Source organism: Eremomyces bilateralis, assembly GCF_010015585.1.
Source record: "Eremomyces bilateralis CBS 781.70 unplaced genomic scaffold P152scaffold_25, whole genome shotgun sequence".
Lineage (NCBI taxonomy): Eukaryota > Fungi > Ascomycota > Dothideomycetes > Eremomycetales > Eremomycetaceae > Eremomyces > Eremomyces bilateralis.
In genome coordinates, this window is record NW_022985091.1 from 187,393 (window position 1) to 212,224 (window position 24,832).

Here is a 24,832-nt window from a genome sequence, read left to right on the forward strand (position 1 = left end):
TTTTCGTTAATAGCCCCTCACGCCGCGTTCGGGGAGGACCGTTGGGATTTCTCGGGACCAAGAACCGGAGAGCTTGACTTTGACTGTTTTCTTCCACCTTGTCCCTGTTACCGACGTCAGTTCGTTTATCAAAACTGCCAGGCCGGTTGCATGCACGCTGCACGATTCAACGTTGAAACCTTCCTTTGTGTTGTCCCTTCTGACGAAGACTTTCGCATGCTACATTCCTGATAGTGAAGAAACATTGTGTGACTCTGTTATCAGTCCAACAGTGCAACTACGTAGGAAGATAAATATCTAATCCTGAAGTCGCCCGAACCATTGTGATTGCGTTTCCTCATTGTTATTCCTGCCACTTTGTTAAATTATCAAGCAGCATGGCACAACCAAGTAGTACCGCTTCGGTGGGAAAGTTTCTCGACTTCTCCCCTCTACCCGATGAGGCGACAAGGGATGGAAAGCCGGTTCTCAACAAGTACTCCCAGAAGGTCACCAGGGAACACGATTTCCCGGGAGCCAAAGTAAGCAACCCCCGATGACAATTGGCTAGCAGGCGAAGAACTGAACATGAATTAGGCAATGCTCTACGCAGCTGGTGTTCCCAATGAGGAGATGATGAAGAATGCACCCCACGTGGGCATCGCTTCGGTATGGTGGGAAGGAAATCCGTGCAAGTAAGTCATGGGGACTGATTGAAGTCGGAGTATTACGCATTCTAACATACATTAGCTCTCATCGTTAGTGACTACCCTTCCCCTGTGTCAAATGACAATTGTATTGATCTATGCGGTTCGTCATAGTGCTTGATTTGGCAAAGATCGTGAAAGATGCCGTGAAAAAGCAAGGTTTCTTAGGATGGCAGTACAACACCGTTGGCGTATCCGATGCCATCACCATGGGAGGCGAAGGTACTTTGCTCAATTTATACTCGGAGATGCTCTCAGTAACCGGGACTAGGTATGCGCTTCTCGCTGCAGACGCGGGAGATCATTGCCGACAGTGTGGAAACCGTCACTTGTGCCCAGCATCATGACGCCTGCATTGCCATCCCTGGGTGCGATAAGAACATGCCAGGCGTGGTGATGGGTTTTGCCCGGCATAACCGTCCATCGATCATGATCTACGGCGGAACCATCCAGCCGGGGTATAGCCAGTTGCTGAAGAAGCCGATCAATATCAGCACCTGCTACGAGGCACAGGGGGCATGGGCGTATGACACGCTCAAGAATCCCGATGACCCCTCGCAGACGAAGGACCAGATCCTCGAAGACATCGAGAAACATGCCTGCCCGGGCCCTGGCGCCTGTGGAGGCATGTACACCGCGAACACCATGTCGACGGCTATAGAAGCCATGGGCCTCTCCATCCCTGGGTCATCAAGTACACCCGCAACCTCACCTGCCAAAATGCGGGAATGCATGAAGGCCGCCGAATATATTCGGATTTGCATGGAGAAGAATATCCGTCCACGCGACCTCCTGACTCGCGAATCCTTCACCAATGCCCTGGTCATGATGATGATTCTCGGTGGCAGCACGAATGGCGTCCTCCATTTCCTCGCAATGGCCAACACGGCCGGCGTTAACCTTACTCTCGATGACATTCAGTCAGTATCGAACCGTATCCCCTTCATCGCCGACTTGGCTCCCTCTGGCCGCTATTACATGGCCGATCTGCATGAAATCGGCGGCACACCTGCCGTGATGAAGATGCTCGTTGCCGCCGGATTACTGAATGGTGATATAATGACTGTGACCGGACAAACCCTCGCCGCCAATGTCGCCTCCGCACCGTCATTATCCCCAGGACAGGATATCATCCGTCCTCTGGACCAGCCCATCAAGGCGACAGGCCACATCGAGATCCTCCGCGGCAACTTCGCGCCCGGGGGCGCAGTCGCCAAGATCACCGGGAAAGAAGGCCTGCGCTTCACCGGCAAGGCGATGGTCTTCGACAAAGAGCACTTCCTCAACTCCGCTCTGGGCCGCAGCGAGATCCCGCGTGGTGAGAACCTCGTCCTGATCGTCCGCTACGAGGGCCCGAAGGGCGGCCCGGGGATGCCGGAGCAGCTCAAAGCCTCCGCAGCGTTGATGGGGGCGAAGCTCACGAACGTGGCGCTGGTGACCGACGGCCGCTACTCCGGGGCGTCGCATGGGTTCATCGTCGGGCACGTCGTGCCGGAAGCCGCGATGGGTGGGCCGATTGCGTTGGTTAAGAATGGGGATATCATCACGATTGACGCGGAGAATCATCGGATCGACGTCGATATCAGCGACGAGGAGATGGAGAAGCGGAGGAAGGAGTGGACACCGCCGGCACCGAACGTGACGAGAGGGGTGTTGGCGAAATACGCGCGTTTAGTGGGCGATGCGAGTCATGGGGCATTGACGGATTTATTCTGACTGATACGCATCATGAATATGTAGATATGGTCGTTCGCAAGAAATGGTTCGTGGACATGGGGAGGTTCACGCATGGGACATGGCTGTCGGTGTATCATCTCATCATTACATCTATAAAGAATACTGGACCGGAAATGGGAAGGAAAATCCAATGCGACGCTAGATACTCTCAAGAATCGCCAGCGGACGTCCATGCCAGACGAACAAAACGATGTGCACCCAAATCCACTGCCAGGCGTAACCAATATCAACCCACGTCCCGCATAACTAGTGGTAGAGTGTATCCTGCGTCCGCTTGCTCTGCTGAGCCGTCTGGTGCAAATGCTGCGTAACCTCCAGCACCGTCTCCATATGCTCATAGCCCAAGATCTGCTCCCGGCGCCGTGCCAGCAGCTGCGCGGTCTTCAGAATATTCTTAATCTGTCGCCCGTTCATATCCTTCTCCGCCAATTTCTTCACCTGCTTCTCGGTGAGCGAGTTCTCGATCCCGCTCTTCTTGCTCGACTCCAGGAAGTTCGTCCAGACGGTCTCGCGCGCCTTGGCATTCAGGTCCTGGTAGTTCAGAGAGATGTGGATGCGCGATTGGAAGGCCGCGTCGAAGGTCTGGACGCGGTTAGTGGTGAGGAACATGATGCCTTCGTAGTACTCGAGGATGCGCAGGAAGATGGTGACAAGCTTGTTGCGTTCGAGCTCGTGGAGGCTGCGTTCCTCGAGGAAGACGTCGGCTTCGTCTAGAAGCAGGATGGCGTTCCACTTCGTGCACATCTCCAGGATGTTCTGCAGTTTCGTCTCGACGTTCCGCGGGTCGAGGCCCAGGTCGCCAGCGCTCATGGTGTACAACGGCACTTTCATCTCTTCCGCCACCGATTCCGCGGTCAGGGTCTTTCCGACACCCGGCGGGCCGCAAAGCAACATGATGATGCCCTTCCCCTTCCCTTCGATCACATCATCGAAGCTCTCCTTGTATTTCCGCTGCGACTCGGTGAATCCCAAGATCAGCTCCTTCTGATTCGCCGGCAGCACCAGGCTGTCGAACGCTGTCTCGCTCCACTCGATCTCCCGGACGCCGCCGATGAAGAAGTTCAACCACAGCTTGTTCTTCAGCGCGTACCCCCGGAGCAACGGGCTGCAGATCAGTTTCTGCTCGTCCGTCAGCGGCTTCCGGCGCATCTCGTCGTTCTCGTCGGAAAACCGCCCGTCACGCGGCATGCCGCTATCGCCGCAGTCCTCTTCTTCGTACGAATCGTAATCTTCGTCTTCGGTCTCCTCCGTCGCTTCGCCCGATCCAAGGCCTGGTGTCGCTGTATCGTTCTCCTTCGATGACAACGGCGTGACGTATATGGCCTGGTTTGGGTTAAAGCGGTTCCAGCCATACGTGTCGATCACGATGCGGCCTTTGATGTTGTATTTGTCCCGACCTGGAGTGAAAGTGCTACGCCGCCAGCCAATGCCATGGTAGGCTTTGTAATGATTGCCAGAAAGGCTTTCAACCTGGCCTCCACGCTCGATCAGTCGGGCTTTCAGCAGGTCCGGTTCAGTGTGGAATGAGAGAGGGTAACTGCCGAGACTGCAGATTCGCCTGGTGCCGGAGAAGGCACTGATATCGTGATTGATCTTCTGCGTGCCGAATCGGCTGCCATCGAAATCGATGTACTTGCCGGTTACCCAGTAACAAGGAAGGTTGTTTCTATCCGTGCCATATTTGCTGCTCGCTAACTTAAGTGCGGTCTCCTGGCCGTCTTGCCGTGCGTATATAATTTCGCCAGGCTGGAACAGCGTCCACAGATATTCGTAGGTGATCACGCCCTTGCTCTTCATATCCTGACTCGTTTCAATTGTGTCCTGGAACTCCGACAGCAAGATATCAAAAAGCAGCTGCGCATGCTCGCGCGTCTTGCGATCGTCTTCTGAGTCCTCACTCAAAGCCGCTATCGCTTCCTGCATTTCCTGCCAGCGATGAATGAGCGGCTCAAATATGCCGGAGAACTCCAGACGCGCCAAGTCGACGGTCACGCCCGGGTAGTCCTTGAGCACCTTGGTGAGGAATTGTTTCAAGAGCGGGCTCTGGATGACGATGGAGTGGATCTTCAGGACGCGGCGGGGGTCGTTGTAGACCTTGACATTTCGAACTATCAAAGCATATTTGGCGGTCTCGGCATTCTCGACCGGCTCACCAATATCCTCTGGAATCGACTCTTGCCAATGGAACCGGCCTCGCTTGTCCTCTTTGCCAGAGTACAGGTTCTTGGAGCCGCAGGTCATGCCTAGCTCGGCTGGATCGAGCGGTTGTCCCGGCTCTGATTCTGTGGAAGACATCTTGACGCCGTTCGTCTCCTGGGATTGGCCGTTGAGACTAGACCCTAGTGTGACGGTCTTAACACCGTTGGTAACTGCAGTGGTTTCGCCTTCAGAATCCGACTCCGAAGAGTAAACCGCTCTGGTCTTCGATGTGGCCATTGTGCCAGGCATGTTGGAAGCGTGAAGCGGTTAGAGTGTAGCTTTGATAGATGCTATCATAAAAATAGACACGAAGCATTTAAAAACAAGTCAAACAGCGGGCTTGCTTCAAGGCTTTAAGCATGATTTGATGGAAGAGACTGGAATTATATAGACTCGAGTCGCAGGACTGTGGAATCTCCAGACAAGGCAACTGGTCTGCTGCCTGATGGGAGCAGGGTTACCGTGATCCTCCACTTGAGTGAGTTGAGGCTGTGTGTGTTGAGTCACAGACAGATGGATGCTCCTGTTGGTTTGAATTATGCATCTCCATTTATTGACTAGAAAAGATACTGATAAGCTGAACCAAGTACACGCCGTCCACTTTGGCGGAAATCCTAGGACGAATGAAGACACCAACCTAGGCGGCGTTGCCGTACATTCTGACCGGACACCGGGAGAGATGCGTGGTGAGTCGTCCAGTCCTGTGTCCAATGTTGACGCCTGCAGAGGAAGGGATGCATCACATTGGCTGCGACAGCGGGTGCCCTTCCCCCTCCGCATGGAACAGTCCTCGCTCCTCAGGTTACCTGGGTACGATTTGATAGTCGAGGTGGTATATATTGTTCGCTGCAACGGAATATTGCCTCGTAAGTCGTATATGTGGATCACTCTGTGGATGCGACCGAAATATCATGATTGATGAAAGAGGAGATCGATGTCCCGGTTGTACCAAGTGGTACTGGTACCAATCAGCGAGTCATGTAAATGTTGATGCCTGGGAAGCAGCCAAGAAATGCGCCAAAAGCACAGGGGAAAGCTTCAAGCCGACAATGCTGCTAACGGCTTCTGGAGTTAGGCTCTTATCCCCCTGTCAAATATCAATATCAATCTTCAATCACAGCTTTCTGCAGGTTCATTGTCAACCTTACCACTACATTCCGCTAGACATTTACCGATAGCTCCCGTACTCAATCGAGCAGTCAACACCTCCACTCCTCCAGGATGCCTCTTGATACCTCGTCATACACCCTCTCCCAGCTCCGGCTGGATGGCCGACGTTGGAATGAGCTTCGGCGCATCCACGCTCAAATTTCCACCCACGCCGCCGCGGATGGATCGAGCTACTTGGAGATGGGTAACACGAAAGTCGTGTGCACAGTGACGGGCCCCGCCGAGGGGAGAAGAGCTGGGGGTCAGGGTGGTGGAGGGGATGTGTTGGACGTGCGCGTGGAAATCGGATTGGCGGGATTTAGTGGGGTGGAGAGAAGGCGGCAGGTGAGAGGAGACAAGTAAGTGATGCTTTCTATCTAGTATCCAGTTCGACTTTCGGTATAAGAGTGGTCGCATATGTGCTTAGACGTCTGAGAATTTAACACGATCTGTATATTGACCTCAATGCTAGACGAATCTTCGAAATGGCTCACACGATCACCGAATCCTTAAACCGGACCCTCCTCACCAATCTCTTCCCTCGGTCAACCCTCTCGATCTCACTTCATGTCCTTAGCCAAGATGGCTCACTTCTCGCCGCCTTGATCAACGCCGCGACACTCGCATGCGTCGACGCCGGTGTCCCAATGAAGGATTACCTAGTCGCATGCACCGCGGGCTGCATGAGTGCCGGCGCTCCTCCCCCACCGCAAGTAAAGGCGGATGACGACGGCTCAAACGATCCCATACTCGACCTCACCGCATTAGAAGAGCAGGAGTTACCGTTTCTTACAGTGGCAACCGTGGGAGCGGAGGATAAGGTCGCGGCGCTGGTCATCGAATCGAGGTTCCACGCAGGACGGCTGGATGAAATGCTTGCGGTGGGGGTGGATGGTTGTAAAAGGGTCAAAGAGTTGGTGGATGAGGTGGTGAGAGCACAGGGTGCAAGGTTGTTGGGATCCGATGAGGGATGATGAGTGCTGTAATCGGCGGTCGCAATATCGGGCTACATCACGATGAACCCACTTCTTCACCGTGACTTGAGGTCTTCACGTCCGAAGATGAATATGGCGCCGAAGAGCCGTGCGAGTGTCCGGCGGGCTCAACTCACACGTACGATCACTGGTATGTCGAAGCTCGCAAATTGAGTCAGGTCAAACGAGCTGAGATTTCGATGAGACGCCTTCGCTGTCAAATTGAGAGACCTTATCTGGAGCCGCGGAGCCACCGCTACACCACCTATTCGACTAGCTCTTGTTGCCCGACCCAGGGTTGCCCTGCATTGTTCCGGGGGTATCTTTCGACTGATTCCGGTACCAGTCGGAGGTTGTGCATGTCGTGCTCTTGCAGTCGGCAGACTTGACGCCCGCCTCAAAGGTGCACATTGGCAAGGATTTGGAACGATGGGTTCCGACGGGAGGGCCTGTGTGCCGAATCAGCCACTCGAGTTCGCTATGCAAATCGGGGAAAGATGAGAGTCACTGTTGCTATCGAAGGAGGTTTTACCTGAGTTGTTGTAGGGATTGTAGACCCTGAATAACAGGTTCACTGATTGTAGTCGTACTTGATGCCGCCGACCCCGAAGTCTTGGTCGTAGTACCCTGCGTCCTAGAAGTTTACTCAGGGCCGGTGTAGTTGGTGCTGTTCAGGCAGTATTGTGAGCAACAGTTCTCTTATAGCTTAAAAGATCATGTCATTGCAGTTAAGGTCCGTCCACGTGCAGAGGTTGACGTTATGAAGTGGACGTGATAACCATATACTGATATATAGCAAGATTAGCGGTTCGAATAGTTTGATATTGCAGTGAGATGTGATTCTACGAAGGGAAATGATGACCACGAGATATAAATACTATGTATGCATAGCCCCCTCTAATTTTGGTCACCAAATTGGGATTTAGGACTGTATGACGTTTTCAGAAACATCAGTCTAACCCTTCGTTGACGCCCTACAAAGAGGATTCGACAGGTAGCGTTGCATGGCGCGCTGCTGCCCTTGATTCCGTGCCCATGATGACTCCGAGGAGCGAGGAGCGAGAGTATCCACTGGATTCCCATCGGTGTCACCAAATCGCCCGGAATTGCGGCGAGGGTTGGCGCACGCCAAAGGAAGGGGGATTCAATCAAGGCCAGCCTTACCCACGATCGCCGCGATTGGGCCTACAGGGCACACCGGAGATTGGGGATTAGGGTACCCTGTTTCAAACCGTCAGGTTTCGATGGCACAGCGGATGGAGATGAGAAGGGGGAGCAATCTGGGTATCCTGGTCCTCATGCCTGACACAGTGATACTGGAGTGACTAGACAATTATTGACCTGAATCCTCAATCCTGATCTTTGACCGGCTTACCTAGTGGCCAGTGCCTACAGAGTAAGGATTGGGTGCCTGATTGCCGATCAGCAAGTCCTGCCGACTGGATAAGGATTTGCTGGAATGTGTGCGTTGTCATCATGTCAGATTCCGACCACGTGGATCTGTCCTCCGATTTGATGCAGAACATCATAACATGCAGACGATCAGGATCGGTCCAACATTGAGATCTTGATATGGCCGGCCGGCTGCACGTGATCACGCGATCATTTCGCTCCACCCCCCCGCTCGGACGTCAAGTTCAGACTTTCTGACCTCAGTAGACAATCAGTTTACCTGAAGTGCACTCACTCACTTTGGCATGTCCAATGAGACGCAGTATCTCATTATAGAAGTGACTGCACTCCATGAAATTGCGTTTTCGGTATCCTCATGGTTAACGCAGTGTCCAGCGGGAAGAAATGTCGTCTCGCGTCACGACCAATACTTCTTTCACGTGTAATGCGTCCTGAACGACCACGGTAGAATCATCGAACAATGCGATGTCTGCAAAGGAATTCATCGACGGCATGTGGATTGTCCTTTCATAGTCCATCCGAAATCGCTAACTTGTATCTAGATTTAGCATATGAGTCAGCCGCTGAGACTGTCGATGATGATCATAATCTCGAAGAGAAGACCGGCATAGTGAAGGGTCGTGGAGAACGAGTTGAGTGGTCAAGCGATGATGACGCCGAAGCCGTCTACAAAGCATTCAAGAAAAGGAAGTCCGATCAGCGGAAACGGCAAGCTGCAAACCAGAAGAGAGCCAGAGCATCCGCGAAAGGGTATGAAGAGTCCATAGTCGGGAAGAGGAAACGGCCAGTTACGAAAGACCATGAAGGATCTGCCAAAAGAACCCAAAGAGCCTATGGGGACGAGTCCGGAGACGAAGACCTCGGCGATGAGGCCTTGCCTGACTATGTCAAATCCCGACAAACCGGATTTAACGAAAACCGGGAGAGACTTGGCGAAGCGGGACTGAAGCTTCCTCCTCTCTACGACGACATTGATTTCTCTGATGATGAACGGGTATCATCGCTGAAAGAACGACCGGTATTTACAGATGTGAGGCTGTCCCGTCCAAACGAAGATCACAAGATGATGTTATCCGGCGGTCTAATTCCAGCGCCCATTGCCAAGTATCTCCGTGATTACCAAGTCAAGGGAGCGGAATTTCTGCACGAGAGCTTCGTTTATCAGAGAGGTGCCATCCTCGGCGACGACATGGGGTTGGGAAAAACCATCCAAGTCATTGCCTTCCTCACCGCAGCGTTTGGAAAGATGGGGGATGAACGTGACGCAAAGCTCATGAGAAAGATACGCAAAGTAGGAGGCGATCGATTCTATCCTAGAGTGCTCATCGTTTGCCCCGGGAGTCTCATGGACAATTGGCGATCGGAACTTCATGGATGGGGATGGTGGCATGTCTACACATTTCACGGCTCAACTGACGATAAAGAAACGGCGCTACAAGCTGCACGAAGCGGACGAGCTGAAATTGTCATCACGACATACACAACATACCGACTGAACAAGAGTGCCATCAACACTGTCGATTGGGATTGTGTGATTGCGGACGAGTGTCATGTAATCAAAGACCGAAGGTCTGAAACGACGCTCGCGATGAATGAGGTCAACGCCCTTTGTCGGTTGGGGCTAACTGGCACTGCGATCCAGAACAATTATGACGAGCTCTGGACGTTGCTAAATTGGACCAACCCCGGACGATTTGGCAACGTCACAACCTGGAAACTTTGCATCAGCAAGCCTCTGCAGCTTGGGCAAGCACATGATGCAACCGTTGGCCAGTTGGCAAGGGCTCGAAAAGTTGCGCAGCAGCTTGCCAACAACCTTCTACCGCGGTTCTTCCTACGCCGCATGAAGACTCTCATTGCCGATCAACTTCCGAAGAAGAGTGATCGAGTGGTGTTTTGCCCCCTTACCGAGAAACAAGCCGATGCCTACGAAAATCTTGTGGACGGTGAAATCATCCATCATATCAAACAGATCTCAGACCCATGCAGTTGCGGCGAACCAGGGAAATTGTTTGGATGGTGCTGTGGCCAGGAAATCCCCGGAAAGGAACCTCCGAGATGGCAAGCCTGGGTCTTCCCAGCCATCCTGACCCTTCAGCGAGCAGCCAACCATCTTTGTTTGCTGGTACCCTCTGGTCTGGATCATGTGGAGAAGGAAAAGAGAGATGTGGATTGGCTGAAAGAAGCCTTGCCAGACGAGTGGCGCAGGCTATACCGTGAACGGGACAATATCATGAACTACGCTCGAGAAGAATATTGTGGGAAATGGAAAGTCCTCAAAAAGCTTCTCGGGTTCTGGTCTTCGAATGGCGATAAGGTGTTGGTTTTCAGCCACAGCGTGCGATTGCTGAAGATGCTGAAGATGCTATTCACTGCGACGACCTCATATAATGTTTCATACTTGGACGGTGCGATGAAGTACGCGGAGCGGACGCAAGTCGTGAACGACTTCAACGCAGACCCACAGCAATTTGTCTTTCTCATCAGCACTCGCGCCGGCGGTGTCGGCTTGAACATTACATCAGCAAACAAGGTGGTAGTGGTCGATCCGAACTGGAACCCTTCCTATGACCTCCAAGCGCAGGACCGAGCATACCGTATCGGGCAGACCCGCGATGTCGAAGTTTTCCGACTGGTCAGCGCCGGCACAATCGAGGAGATAGTCTACGCAAGACAGATATACAAGCAACAGCAGGCAAATATCGGGTACAACGCCTCGGCCGAGCGACGGTACTTCAAAGGCGTTCAGAACATGACGGAGAAGAGAGGTGAAATCTTCGGTTTGCAGAATCTTTTCGCGTACCAAGGAGACAGCGTCGTCTTGCAGGATATCGTGAATAAGACAAATATCGCTGAGTCCAAGGCTGGCGTTGCAATCGTAGACATTAATACGGACATGACGCAAGATGATCCTGAAGGTGGTGATAACGATGACCTGCACATCAAAGAGGAGGCTGCCGCTATGAACGAACTCGCAGAGAGCATCAAGATCGGTGACGGACCGGCACCAAAAGGGAAAATCAAGTCTGGAAAAGGCCTGGCATCGAAAAAGAAGAACGCGGACCCAATCCAGGCGATCTTGGCTGGAGCAGGCGTGGAATATACGCACGAGAACTCTGAGGTCATCGGCTCATCGAAAACGGAGAAGAAGCTGAGCCGACGAGCCGTTGAACAAGAGCTTGACCCCACACTGATGAGCAAGGCAGTCTTTGAAAGTCAGACGGGCACCAGTTCGGGGAAGACGAGTTTCGAGACCGGTCCTGAAGGAACGCCAGTCAAGGGATTTGACCCGAGGTACCTACCGCAGAAGTATCAGCCGCCAGAGGATGTGAGACGGCGACAGTTCTGCTCCATGGCCAAGGAGTTTGGACTTGATGCGACGCAGTTTGCGCTGACTGTCGAGGGATGGACACAAGCTCAGCGTAGGAATTGCCTGGAGAGATTCTACAAGATCAGAAGGCAGCGATTAGCGAACCCCGACGCGGTGTTGGCTGAGGTGCCATTAGATACCCTTAAGACCGAGGTGAAGGACGAGAGTGAAACGGACAGCGGTGAGGAACTACTGTAACGATTGATGATGAAGAGCCGATATGTATTAGGTTACGGCTTAATGACGGCATACGACAATATATCTTGCAAAGCAAACGGATCTCACTCTATATCAAGCCCGTATAGCCCCACTGCAAAGAAAACCGCCACCTCCTAAAGCTCCAGCGCTGCCATAACCGTTCAGTCCACGCACCAACGCCGAACACCAAAGCATCAAATCTTGACCACATCGTTTGCAGCCGGTTGTCGAGGTGGCTGATCAAACACATATAACGATTTCACCGAACCGATAAGTCTCAGCCATCTTGAGCTGTTGAGCTTTACGGTCGCGACATATCTCATGCTGTTCTGTCGCTTCGGATGTGGGAGGTCGACGAAGATGTCCGTCTGGCTTCGGACTCGAGGGAGGGGAACCACGGCGCTTGGTTTTCCTTTACATCACGGTTTGTTAGTATCTGGTTCTTCAACTGCAAGGCGATATCAGATAGGATGGTAAGGAAATACCCCAATGCTTCAGCATCTCCTTCGGAGCAACGTAAAGGTCATCGTTCTCTTCCACGTACACAACCACATTCTTGCAGCGGTCCTCTTCAACCCGTGGCAAAGGCGTATCGACGACAACCTGAACCAATGTAGCCATCTTCGTTTGGCTTTGCGGGATATGTGTCTCACACGGTCAACAAACCGAGCTCTCGCAAATATGAACTGGGCGTGCCTGTATTCAATTGAGTCATTCTTTCACTGTCTTGGGCAAGACGTGTATAAATCTCGTTTTGCACGGTCTACTGCGCCACCATCGCTGAACACCACGCGACCAGGACAAATGAAAGGCAAACACGAATCCAGCGTATCACTGGTCAAGGTCAGGTTCTCCTGTTTTGAACGGAGTGATTCTGGAACGTCGAACACTAGGAACGCCCCCAATCATCATCGAGTTGCAACAGGGCGCAGCCCAGCAACGTTGTGTTTTGACACAGCCACGAGGACCATGGTTTGTCATTCTTTATGTCGCACAACGAATTCACAGCAGCCAACATCCGTAGCCTCAGGCAGCTGACCGTTATGGTTTCCCAATGATGGGTTTTGTTCAGCCGCTCATCAGGAAGAAGGAGGAAGGCAACGTCGACATCTCAACTCTGTCCCATGGTCGCGTCCGAAGAGTCATAAAACCGGTACACCCCGACGACTCCATCTATTCCCAACTCTGGCATGATAATCCCGGTTGCCTACTTTCTAGCTGGGTACAATAAAACAAGGGGGAAATGAATGACGTACTATTCTCCAGCCTTGCCTCTGAGCATTTCTTCGACTCCTTGTCGTTACCCCGTCTTTCCCAGCCTTGCCATCCAAAACGGCCCTGTGGGAGGAAATTAATCGTCCTCAAGCATACCCCTAGGACATAGAGAACCTTCGATCGTTACCTGCTTTTGCCTCCTTTTGTCTTTCCAAAGATGTAGAGTTCCTCTTTTATGTTCCTTTTAGTTTAAGAAGTCGATACGATTCTCTGTCTTAGTAACCTGGAGCCTGGAGGTCAACGTCGAAAGTGAAGGACCATATATTTTTCGCTCCGGAGGCCCGGAAGGGTCACAAGTCAAAACCCAAAGATCCTGAACATCAATATCATAATCATTCAAATTTCCAGAAGCTAGCATCGAGCGAGTACTCCGTTGGAGAGGATCCTCGATCCCAATTTTCAACTGTAGGGCCACCCACCCCTCTGAATGCCAATGATTGGAGAACTACGGTCAGCCGTGGCTTCGGGCCGTGCAAGAATCGTCGGGTGCATGACCCAAGAAAAAGGGGATGATCTGGGGAGCCGGGGAGGGCTGGGGGTGGGGCAGGGACCTACAAGCGCCCATGCCCCCATGTCCATGGACTCCACGCCGCAGGGTCTCGGTGAGGATCTTAGTCCTCATTTCTCAGAAATAGGCGATGGGCGGATGGCTGCCGCATGCACCTCCACCACCATCATAACTAGACGCTACCTAGGTGCATCCAGCAGTCGAACGGTCGACACGGGGCGCCGAAGACTGTCTGGAAAGCTGTGAGTGAACTTTGTCAACCTCGATGTTACCTTTGCTGCCAATGTATTCGACCTTCTCCGCCCTTGATACCCAGCCTCAATCTTGTGCTCAATCCAACATTCCAAATCGAGCCTTCAGCCTTTTTCGAAGGACGACGCGCAAACAACTTTGCTTCCGACCCGTTGACCTTCTTGGTTCGACAGCCTGCGGTCTCCCCTTTCAGACATTCGGAGCTGCTGAGCCAGTCCGATTTCGCTATTGTTCCTCCTAGGTGGAAACGCCCCGTGACTCGGTCCAAGTGTATTGACGTGTCGAGAACTCTATTGAGGGCGGACTCGGCAGTATAAAACCCACGGAAGACTGCTCCCCCACCTCGAAGACGCACCTGAGCAGTCTTCCATGTTTTCCCATTGCCATCAAGATTGAAGAAGAAGAACACATGCAGCAAGAACATGACCGGACACCACATGATACAATGGACCAGCAGCCTTCCGCCCCGTCAACGCCGGGACGAGATATTTCGCTCTCGAGACGACCGTCGAACTCTTGTAGTTCCACGTTTCCAGCTCGTGCGCAGCAGGCCATATCAGACTCGAATCCTTACTCCCCTTGGTCACGGAAATCGATATTATGCTTAGGTATGTGGTTGACGGCCCTGTCGATCCTGTTCTAGAGAGGCCCCTGCTAATAGGTATGCAGACGGAGGTGGCATGAAGGGGTACTCGACGCTACTCATCCTAAAGCGCCTATGCGTCATAATCGAAGAAATCGAGACGGGACGACGTCCGAGAATCAACGGCAAAGATTACTTTGAGCTCAACACCAGCAGCGCCGATTACCCTTGGAACTGCGACACATTTGGAATACGACCGAAGCCTCATGCATTTGGTCCCAACGACATCATTCGGAAAGAGACGCGGGGGCAGATTGCAGAATCCGTAAAGCGGACATTCGACCCCGCAGACGGCGATCGGACAGGCGACTTTCTTCTACGACACTACTTCGATTATACGGCCGGGACCAGTACCGGGGGGCTAAGCGCCATACTGCTGAGCAGAATGGGCATGTCAATTGATATGGCCCTTGCCCAGTACGATGTCATAGGGAACTCCGTATTCGGTCGTCCACGCCTCCTCAACCGTGCTTCTAAGGCCATGGATTTTATCCAGTCCAAATATTCAGCGAAGCAGATGGAGGATGCGATCTGCCAGGTGATTGCGAACGGGCTCAAGACTGAACTCAGCCATCGGAAAATTCGTCCGGACGAAGCCCCTTTTCAGACCGACTCTCCTGGGTCCCGAACTATGGTGATTGCTTATGGACATGCGAAGAAGAAGAACGTGGCCAAGGAGTATCTTTTTAGGACCTACCTCCACAATTACCCGTCGCCAGCTCTGGATCGGCAGGCTCGACGAAAGCATCTGAACCCAGGTCTGGCGAATCCTCTCCCCTTGTATAAGGTCGCGCGAGCAACATCAGCAGCACCGAAATACTTCCCAAAAGTCGATATCGGCGGCCGGTCATATCTCGACGGTGGGATGGTCGCCAATAATCCGTCTCGACTAGCACTCAAAGAAGTGGAACAAATGCACGAACAGTTACCGAAGCTCCTGCTTTCGCTTGGAACGGGGATGCCGGACGACTACGAACGGCTAGATCAAGACGCCCTTCTCCACGGCAGCTACATGATCCGGGGGTTCGGCGACACGTTAAAGGCAATTAGCATGCTGGTGACGCAAACCGAAAAGATCCACGACGATATGTCCGACTTGCTAGCGAACCCACGACAGCGCCCGGGAGGCGTCCATCGCCAGAAGACCGAGTACTTCCGCTTCAATGTGGTTGGCGACGCAGGCGAGATTCCTCTGGATGATTGGAGAGGCCGTAACGGCGAGGTTACGAAGGCTCGAATCCGAGGCAATGTCATGACGTACCTTTCCAACCAGAGTGTGCATGAAGAGCTCATCAAGTGCGCACAGATTCTGGTGGAGACCCGACGAGCTCGAGCAGAAACCGAGCGATGGGAAGCATTTGCTCACGAGTTTGCCTACTTCTGTCCAGAAAAGTCCTGCGAGAAAGCCAGCGCCTCCCGGATCTGGTTCACTCGCGACGAACTCCGCGAACACGGAACTCAAGAGCACTACTACATTTCCAACATTCCCATTGCCAACCAGAAAGACTACCCGCATGCATGCCTCTTCGACAGTTGCCGTCATGCCGTGACCATTTTCAAAACCCTCGATGAGTTCCGCTCCCACCTCATGAGAGTTCATCGGATCGGCCGACCCATATTCAAAACGGTCGAGGAAATGGAACGATGGCTTGACCACGGCCGGCGAACTAAGAAATGGGCAGTGGACCGCGCTGACTCGAACCCGCAGAAACTCAGTCAGAACGGCACCACTACTCCTGGCGCGACCGCAATGGAGGCCACAAGAGGCACGACGACCTATTTCCCAACCCGCAACAGCTCGAATGCCAGCAGCCGGCGCGGCCGCCAGCGCAACATCCTCACCTCGATCACTTCGTTCCCCAACGGGCATCTCTCCGTCTCCACCCGTAAAGAAATGCGACAGGAACGCGCCTCAGACGGCGCCTTACCACCGCCCACGTTCGCCTTCGACCATAGCGACGATGATCAAACCGTGGGGGGCGCGGAAAGGAGTGTCAGTCCGCGGCGGCCGTCAAGCGCACCCGAGGCAGAAGAGATGAACGGGTGGTTGTCAAGGAACCACACAGCGCCGGAGCCGAGGCGGCCGCTCCTGGAGGGTGGCTCGGATCGGCAGAGCTCGGAAAGCTCGGGGAAGAGGAAGCTGGTGGGGTTGAGGAGTCCGTTCGTTTGGAAAGGAAAAGCAGGTGAGCAGGAGGGTGATCAGAAGGAGGGTGGGTCTCCGGATCGGGTGTCAACGATGCCACATAATCCCGTGGTTGAGCGGTTGAAGCACAGTTGAAGGGCGTCCTGGTTGTCATTTCGGTTTCATGATTGCGTTCAAGCGAGGATACCACAACGGTAATGCAGCAAGGCTTTGTTTATTTCCTTCTGCTGACTTTAGCGATCATGCATTATATCTGCAGCATTGGCATATGGCATGGGACATTGGACATGGGAATGGCGATATTTTGGAGATACGTACTTCTGTGCCTGTTGTATACAGTCATAGGTCACTGGGCACCGGAATAGCGATAAATTAGAGATATGCATGTCTGTACCCGTTATATACACAGTCATGGGACATAGGTACAAAATCATGACCCGCTTCAGACACCATCGTGGTCCCGACCATCGCGAGAGCAAATCGCCTTATCCAACCCATAGGACTCACCTCTAACTCGAAGGGTATTCTTACTCAGAGTCCTTGAACATACGAATAAACTCCCACATGCTCCTCAGCACAGCAACCCCTCCACCCTGCGTCTCCACCGTCCGTCCTCTTCCCCGATCATTCACATCCCAATCCAGCCGCCCGGCCATCGATCCATCCGCACTTCCCCTCGTCTGCTCCCCCTCATTCCTCAAATCCATCGTCCCATCCGGTATCCTCCTCTCCTCTGACGTCCTCCGTTCCAGCTCTTCAGCCCCGTGCCCCTGTCCAACATACCACTTCGCGCCCCACCACATCCCAAATTTCCCATCCCGCCTCGTCGCCAGGGCCGCCCTCGCATTGCGCGCCACCCACGCCGCGTACGCCATGCAGCTCTGCCGATGCAGGCTCCTCACTTCAGGGTCGGCGGCAGCGGTCTTCCCCGGCGCAACGGCAGTCAGGGGAAGAGGCGCGCAGAAGAGCGTGAGGTGGTGGAAGAAGATGGATTTGAATGTCTGGCCGTCTTGCGAGCAGGTGCCAGACGCGTCGCAGGCTTCTTCCAGGATGCCGGCGCGGCCGAGGCCGTGCCAGGGAGGGAGTGTGGAGGATGTGTCGGGGTCTGGATTCAGGTATTGCTGGTTGCTGTCTGATCCTGGGCGGGAAGGCTCATCGGAATGGGAAGAGAGTCCACTAGACGTAGGACCGGTCCAACCAGTAGCTTTCATCACGTTGCGGACGAGGTGGTGGCCGTCTTCCAGGTAAGTTACGTTGCCAGTTGCCTCCCATAAGCCTCGGAGGCCGGACAATATTACTCCCTGGTTATAGGTATAGACCATTTCGTTGCGCTCGTCGCATTTGCCCGTGCCGATGGTTCCATCCTTACCATAGTCACGGATGTGGAAGCCATCGGTGTAAAGTCCTGCCGCGTTCGTCATTTTGGAGTTTTTAAGCCAGTCGTAGGCCGTGATGGCAGCATCCCGAAACTTGGGGTCATATGGTCCAGAGGTTATGGCGTCTGCAGAGGCGGATTCCGAGCGGTTTGCCGGGTTCATAAGTGGAGAGGGGTTCTTATCGCCGGTGAAGTACAAATACATGCCGACGGACGCCGCCACGAAGAGCTCATTCGTGATGGCATTCTTATAAGGCGGGAAGGTGTTGGCCCACTTCATCCCTCCTCCACAAAGTTCCGTATCCCAGCCGGTTTCGCTCAGCTCGTAGAAGATCCTCGCGCGGTGGTTGAATGCGGGCTCGAACTGCTGCCCGTACCACGGAGTTCCGCCTTCACCAGGATCGTAATGTGACGTGGAATGGAATTTGATGAAGCGCAAGGACTCGAGCCAGCCCAGGACGACCCAGAGCATATCGTCGTAGCCCTGGAACCGGAGCTCGAAATCATTTTGCCCGAAGTAAGACGCAATCGTTTGAGTAAAATACTTGTTGATCTCATTCTCGACCCGTTCCCCGTACAGAGAACGCTCGCCCACAGAAGGTGGAGGCAATATGTAATCGAAGGAATTAGTCAAGGAGTAGAGGGAGGCTGACATATGGGTACCCAAAACCGCAGCCGTCCAGTCGATTGCAGCAGGCCAGAGACCCGCCCATAGCTCGAAGTAGTTATCCTGCATCGTCTCTAGTGCGTAATGCAACTCTTGGAGAGCATTCACGGGATCTCGGGAGCCCATTGGGTCGACCTTGGTGCTGAGCACGTAAGGAGGCCATGGTATAGAAGAAATCGTACGGCCTTCAGGACCAACACGCCTTGAAGGAATCGATTGGGGATCCGATGAAGATACGTAATCAAGGGGTCGTTCCGATTTTGAACCAATGGCATTAGAATATTCTCCGTTTCTCTTTTGATGGAGTCGGATCAATGCCGACGGTTCCCATTCCCTAAGTACATAAACGGACAATATAAAGAAAATAGACAATATGAACAAGAAACTCTTCGCATGTAGCAGATAGCCGAATAACGATTTCATCTTGATTCACACGAAGACGGCAATGATGGGCTGTCCCTGGACTAAAGATGTGGTACGATATGTCTAGTATGGGCTATGGCATGTCCGCTCACGTTTCACGGCGTTGGAAATGCGGATGCCGGAGGCGAAAGACAGGGCGACCGGCACCATGACGGAAGCCAGTCGGAATGGAAGGACGAGAAGGCAGCAGCGGGCTTTTCATCCGCAGAAAGCAGCAGAGAGGTGGAGAGTATAAGGCAATGTTAGAAAGGAGATGAGGGCGATATTGCGGGGGAACAGCCTCCAGGGGAGCTGAAGGGGCGGGATGCCTTCATACCGGTTTGGGAATTAATTACAGAGTATTTTTCTGCCCATCGACTAACTGGATTGTTCTTCATATTAGTGAAGGTTTAGTGGCTATTATATTTCACTAAGAAGTAAAAGCTGCATACTAGGCACTAGCAGACTTTGAGATACAAGGTGGCTCCATATCGTCACTTTCGAATCTACAGTATTGTCCATGTCTTGACTGAAGCAACAGCATCCCATTGTACGGATCAGATACTCGTCATCTGAATAAACACCCGCTCCTGACTGACATTTGCTTGCGCTTATTCCTCACTTCTCCTGACTCACTGGATGAATTCTGGTGTAACCGCCAGCGTTCGCCTTGTCGCCAATCAATCTTCCTTTCGTGGTATTGCTCGTCTGAGCCTCCATTTGACACAGCCTTCCACCCCGTCATCATATTTCCAGCGCAACTATCTGCACAGATTGGTGTGGATTCCTCCTATTCGTCGACCCGGACCTGCAGACTTCCGCAAGTTACCCTGGCATTCGACCCTTCGACAACCCTTTGAACCTCTCCAATCCTCTTCGAAAGCGACGTCAGCCATGGATACCAACGGTGATAGCCGCTCCAAAAGAAAGCAGCCACCAACTCCGGTTACCGAGCGACCTATGAAGCAGTTCAAACAAGGACTAGAAGGGACATATATGGATTCCGAAGGAGAGAATGGCCATGCCGCAAATGGATACCATGGCGAGCTGGTCAACCACCAGATGGAGGTGGATGAGCACAGTACCGGTGCAAAAGTCCCGGTCACGGCGGACACTGCGGAATGGCAGGCGACCATCGAGCAGGTCGTTAAAAGTGTAGTGTCAATACACTTTTGCCAAACACGATCATTCGACACCGATCCTGCAATTGCGAGCGAGGCTACCGGCTTCGTCGTGGATGCGGAGAGGGGATTGATCCTTACCAATAGAGTATGTTTCCAATCCAACCGTGGTGCTTCACAAATAACCAGCTACAGCATGTTGTTGGTGCTGGGCCATTCTGGGGATATTGTATTTTCGACAACCATGAGGATGTAAGTGACTGCTCTGCCGTGGAACTTCGCTATGAACCGCACACTGATTCTTCGACATAGTGCGATGTCTACCCTGTATATCGTGACCCTGTTCATGACTTCGGTTTCCTTCGCTTCAATCCCAAAGCGCTGAAATACATGCAATTGTCGTCGCTCACCTTGCGACCTGACCATGCTCGTATGGTTTTCCTTACCCCCTTGAGATGTACAACCCTAACACAATGCAGGAGTTGGAGCTGAGATCCGAGTGGTGGGCAACGATGCTGGCGAAAAGCTGAGTATTTTATCAGGGGTAATCAGTCGATTAGACCGAAATGCTCCCGAATACGGGGAAGGCTACAGCGACTTTAGTACGATGCCCTTCTACATTTGGTCATGAAGCCATGCTAAACTCAAGCAGACACGAATTACATCCAAGCTGCAGCGGCTGCCAGCGGCGGTAGTTCCGGAAGTCCTGTCGTCAACATCGACGGGCATGCCATTGCCCTCCAAGCTGGCGGCCGTTCTGACGGTGCCGCAACCGACTATTTCCTGCCTCTCGACCGACCACTACGAGCTCTACAGTGCATACAGAGGGGCGAACATATTGAGCGAGGCACGATACAAACACAATGGATGCTAAGGCCGTTCGACGAATGCCGCCGATTAGGGCTATCACTCGAACGGGAAGCCGAGATTCGCCTCAAATTCCCCAAGGAAACCGGGATGCTTGCTGCGGAGATCGTCCTTCCAGAGGGCCCGGCACATGACAAAATCCGAGAAGGTGATTTGCTCATCAAAGTGAATAACGAATTGATAACGCAGTTCATCCCGCTGGATGCCATTTTGGACTCGCACGTTGGAGGGCAGGTCAAGATCTTGATCGAACGAGGCGGAAAGCCGATTGAGGTGGAAATTCCGGTCGAGGACCTGCACAGCATCACACCAGATCGTTATGTCACGGTTGCTGGCGCCTCCTTCCATGACATATCCTATCAGCAAGCCCGATTGTACGCGATCGCGACCAAGGATGTTGGTGTATACGTTTGCGAAGCCTCCGGTACTTTCAAGTTTGAGGGCTGCGAGTCGGGTTGGTTAATCCAGGACATTGACAATAAGGAGACCCCGAACCTGGACACTTTCATTGAGGTGATGAAGCAGATACCGGGTAAGTGACAATCATACCGTTATGTTGACATGATCCTAACTAACCATTCCAGACCGAGCACGGGTGACGGTCCACTACAAGCATGTCCGGGACCTACACTCATTACATGCCGGCATCCTTCTAATCGATCGACATTGGTCGTCGAAGATGACATTGGCCACACGAAATGACAAGTCCGGACTATGGGATTTCACCGACATCGCAGACCCCCTGCCGGCAATGCCGCTCGTCCCCAAAGAAGGCAGTTTCGCTACCATGCCCAACTCCATGTTCGGGCATCTATCTGACATCGTCAAGAGCTTCGTCAAGGTATCTGTAACCATGCCGATGAAGATTGATGGGTACCCCCGCAGCCGTAAATCCGGCCATGGCCTCGTCATCGACGCTGAACAAGGCCTGGTGGTCGTGTCTCGGGCCATCTTGCCATTCGATCTCTGCGACATCACGATCAACATTGCCGAGTCGATTGTGGTCTCCGGCAAGGTCGTATTCATGCATCCGCTGCAGAACTTTGCCGTCATCAAGTACGATGCGTCCTTGGTGAAGGCTCCGGTTCGGTCTGCGAAGCTCTCAACTACCCGTGTCAACCAAGGCGAGAAGACCATCTTCTTCGGATATAACCAAAATTTCCGGCCCGTGTTTGCGAAGACCACCATCACCGATATCACGACCGTTGCGATTCCCGCCAGTCCCGCATGCCCACGCTACCGTGCGATTCACTTGGACGCCATCACCGTCGATACCAATCTCGCGACGCAGTGCGGAAGCGGTGTGCTTCTATCGCAAGACGGCACCGTTCAGGCTCTATGGCTCAACTTCTTGGGAGAACGATCGCACAGTGGAAAAGACGTTGAGTATCACTTGGGCATGGCGACGCCAACGATCCTGCCGGTTATCAACCAGATCATCCAAGGCACCATGCCGAAGTTACGGATCCTCAATGTGGAGATGCAGACGATTCAGATGGATCAGGCGGATGTCATGGGAGTGCCAACGGAATGGCGTAACGCTGTTCGAGATGCCAACCCCGAACGTCATCAGCTCTTCATGATCCGGAAAGTGGACAGCGGCGAAAGCATGGGGCTGATCGAAGGGGACATCATCCTGACGCTCAACGAGAAGCTCATCACGCGAGTGTCCGATCTGGATGTCCAGTACGACTGCGACACGCTCGACGCTGTCATCGTCCGGCGCGGAAAGATCGTGAACTGCAAAGTTGGCACCGTGCCCACCGAAGACGTCGAGACCGATCGGGTGGTCGTTTTCTGCGGTGCCATTTTGCAACGGCCGCACCACGCAGTCCGGCAGCAGATCAGCTCTCTGCATTCACAGGTGTATATATCCAGTCGAGTAAGTTTCCATCTCATCGTTCCTACCGGCCTTCACATACTAATCTCCAGCAGCTACGCGGTTCTCCCGCCTACGCCTTCTGCCTCGCCGCCACCAACTTCATCATCGAAGTGAACGACGTCCCCACCCCCGATCTCGACTCCTTCCTCCACGAAGCGCTGAAGATCCCGGACAACGAATACTTCCGGCTGCGCGTGAAAACATTCGACAACATCACGTGGACGGCGACGATGAAGAAGAACGAGCACTATTTCCCTACCATCGAGCTGCGGAAGGATCCCAGCAACCCGCTGGGTTGGGCGAAGACGGTACATGAGAGCGAGAGGGGCGGGGATAAACAGTTGCTCTCGACCGCAATGGATACGGAGAATGGGGCGGTCGAGGTGGATGAGTTGACGGGTCAGGCGGGCGAGGCAGCGCCCGCGGATGGCTCAGCCTCGTAAAGGACTCGAGACATGGGGTTTGGCGTTCGGCAATTTTTGTGCCACATACAGGAGTTGTGTGTATTTATAAACTGTACCGAAGGCCAGTCGTCCAGCTGCACCGATCCGGAAGATGGATCGATACATTTCGACTTGATTTCGGGGACCAATTTTTGACAATAAAAGATTTGTAATGGTGCATCTTATGGGTTCCCCCTTCATGGTGAATATGGATCTGGGCACCAAACATTAGATTTCATCGGCGGACAACGTCAGCATGAAAAAGGGACATCATACAGCTGGAAAGGATCTCATTCTTTCTCCTATCTACAGCAGCGTTCTCAACCTTAGAACGCAACCCGAGTGCCACGTATGGCTAGAAAACAGCGCCAGGATATTCCGCTCCCTATGACGCCGAAAACACCGTAATCGCAAAGGCGCATCGGGGGGTATGAAGCCGACCACTCCCGGCCGCTGCGCAACCCGACTCCGCAACTAGAAAACGAAACAGAACGCTCCACGAACGACGTCGGCGGCCCGGATTCCTGCCCTCCGTCCCTCCATCTGCGCATTGAATGGATCGGGGATCCGTCGACCGCCTCCTTATTTCCATCGCGGCCGCTCTCCCATACTCGACGTCCGTCCGCCCGTCCGGCTCTCCCTCCCCGTCCCACCCATACTTAGCCTCGCGCCGGTGCGCGGCTGCGGTAACAGACTGCTCCGCCGTCCACTTGCCATGACGCTTGCGGGTCGCGCGGGCCGCGATGCCGCCGCCGCCGCTGCCTTCGCGGTCGGGCTAACGTTGTCTCCGGGGGTGTCCTCTGTTTTGATCGGAGGGAGGTGCGAGGACTTGCGGGTGGTGGAGAGAGGGATGAATGGGGTGGAGGCGGAGGGGCCGTGTTTGGGGAGAGAGGTGGTGGAGGCGGGGGCGCGGAGGCGGGGGATGGTTGGGGTTTTGAGGGAGGGGGTGGGGATGGATTGCGTGGATGTGGTGCGGGATGCGAAGGGCGAGGTGGAAACTTGGGAGAGGCGGGAGGCGCCGAGGGAGGAGGCGGGGCGGGAGGTGGAGCGGCCGAGGGGGCTTGGTTGGGGGATGGCGGAGTGGGTTGAGAAAGAGCGGGAGTAAACTGATGGAGTGGAGGACCGGTGGGGTGATGGGGTTGTGTCTGGCTTGTGGTAATGCCCCACCACCGTATCATTCATGTTGGTGCTGGTGTTCCATTTCGGTCGGGATGGATTCGTGTTCGCTTCACTGGTGGACCGGAACGTTCGGGCGGGGGTGGGTGTGTTAGTGAACGCGTAGCGGGATGATGCAGGGGAAGGGGATCGAGCGGACTCGGCGTCGGAAATGGCGGAGCGGGAGAAGGCGGATTTACGAGTGATGCTGCTGGAGAGGGCAGTCGGAATGCCGGACAAGCGGCGGTTGAAGGTTGTTTGAGTCTTGGTGCTACTGGCGAAGCTGTTTTGCCGAGACTTTTGCCCATGGGGTGTCGTGGTGCCTTGATCGCTATCCTTGCGGCTCATGAGAACAATGGACGATGCGGGCGAG

General features: G+C 53.6%; 8 protein-coding genes across 8 annotated transcripts; 6 read left to right on the top strand and 2 right to left on the bottom strand.

The window, feature by feature from the left end:
- Positions 1-377: 377 nt before the first annotated feature.
- On the top strand, positions 378-2,402 carry P152DRAFT_452074 (dihydroxy-acid dehydratase; the record flags this gene model as incomplete). Its single annotated transcript, XM_033678271.1, has 5 exons — positions 378-521; positions 577-674; positions 730-737; positions 801-908; positions 958-2,402. 5 exons carry the CDS (start codon positions 378-380, stop codon positions 2,400-2,402), a joined length of 1,803 nt encoding a protein of 600 aa, XP_033531026.1.
- A 267-nt stretch (positions 2,403-2,669) lies between these two features.
- On the bottom strand, positions 2,670-4,718 carry P152DRAFT_403483 (P-loop containing nucleoside triphosphate hydrolase protein; the record flags this gene model as incomplete). Its single annotated transcript, XM_033676705.1, has 1 exon — positions 2,670-4,718. One exon carries the CDS (start codon positions 4,716-4,718, stop codon positions 2,670-2,672), a length of 2,049 nt encoding a protein of 682 aa, XP_033531027.1.
- An 815-nt stretch (positions 4,719-5,533) lies between these two features.
- On the top strand, positions 5,534-7,496 carry P152DRAFT_516792 (ribosomal protein S5 domain 2-like protein; the record flags this gene model as incomplete). The annotated part of the gene is made up of 6 exons (XM_033682970.1): positions 5,534-5,602; positions 5,787-6,130; positions 6,244-6,700; positions 6,833-6,896; positions 6,951-7,194; positions 7,254-7,496. The coding sequence occupies 6 exons, from the start codon at positions 5,534-5,536 to the stop codon at positions 7,279-7,281; spliced, it is 1,206 nt and encodes a 401-aa protein (XP_033531028.1). The 3' UTR covers positions 7,282-7,496.
- Positions 7,497-8,522: 1,026 nt separating this feature from the next.
- On the top strand, positions 8,523-11,971 carry P152DRAFT_162825 (uncharacterized protein). The gene is made up of 2 exons (XM_033674032.1): positions 8,523-8,648; positions 8,701-11,971. The coding sequence occupies exons 1-2, from the start codon at positions 8,624-8,626 to the stop codon at positions 11,724-11,726; spliced, it is 3,051 nt and encodes a 1,016-aa protein (XP_033531029.1). The 5' UTR covers positions 8,523-8,623; the 3' UTR covers positions 11,727-11,971.
- P152DRAFT_162849 (uncharacterized protein) lies at positions 11,898-13,096 on the top strand. Its single transcript, XM_033674033.1, has 2 exons — positions 11,898-12,144; positions 12,212-13,096. Exons 1-2 carry the CDS (start codon positions 12,068-12,070, stop codon positions 12,762-12,764), a joined length of 630 nt encoding a protein of 209 aa, XP_033531030.1. The 5' UTR covers positions 11,898-12,067; the 3' UTR covers positions 12,765-13,096.
- Positions 13,097-13,678: 582 nt separating this feature from the next.
- On the top strand, positions 13,679-16,294 carry P152DRAFT_494667 (FabD/lysophospholipase-like protein; the record flags this gene model as incomplete). The annotated part of the gene is made up of 3 exons (XM_033682224.1): positions 13,679-14,369; positions 14,431-16,119; positions 16,161-16,294. The coding sequence occupies exons 1-3, from the start codon at positions 14,171-14,173 to the stop codon at positions 16,292-16,294; spliced, it is 2,022 nt and encodes a 673-aa protein (XP_033531031.1). The 5' UTR covers positions 13,679-14,170.
- A 780-nt stretch (positions 16,295-17,074) lies between these two features.
- P152DRAFT_509314 (Six-hairpin glycosidase) lies at positions 17,075-18,715 on the bottom strand (the record flags this gene model as incomplete). The annotated part of the gene is made up of 2 exons (XM_033682617.1): positions 17,075-17,288; positions 17,331-18,715. 2 exons carry the CDS (start codon positions 18,713-18,715, stop codon positions 17,075-17,077), a joined length of 1,599 nt encoding a protein of 532 aa, XP_033531032.1.
- A 1,170-nt stretch (positions 18,716-19,885) lies between these two features.
- Positions 19,886-23,304, top strand: P152DRAFT_403542 (trypsin-like serine protease; the record flags this gene model as incomplete). Its single annotated transcript, XM_033676710.1, has 7 exons — positions 19,886-20,260; positions 20,308-20,364; positions 20,425-20,542; positions 20,592-20,714; positions 20,765-21,511; positions 21,564-22,861; positions 22,915-23,304. 7 exons carry the CDS (start codon positions 19,886-19,888, stop codon positions 23,302-23,304), a joined length of 3,108 nt encoding a protein of 1,035 aa, XP_033531033.1.
- Positions 23,305-24,832: the final 1,528 nt, after the last annotated feature.

Excerpts from the sequence above, each read along its gene's own strand:
- P152DRAFT_162825 (XM_033674032.1), top strand. The coding sequence starts at position 8,624 with ATGTCTGCAAAGGAATTCATCGACG. Across the intron at positions 8,649-8,700 it reads TGCAAAGGAATTCATCGACG|ATTTAGCATATGAGTCAGCC; the intron begins GCATGTGGATTG and ends ACTTGTATCTAG.
- P152DRAFT_162849 (XM_033674033.1), top strand. The coding sequence starts at position 12,068 with ATGTGGGAGGTCGACGAAGATGTCCGTCTGGCTTCGGACTCGAGGGAG. Across the intron at positions 12,145-12,211 it reads GGCGCTTGGTTTTCCTTTAC|CCCAATGCTTCAGCATCTCC; the intron begins ATCACGGTTTGT and ends GTAAGGAAATAC.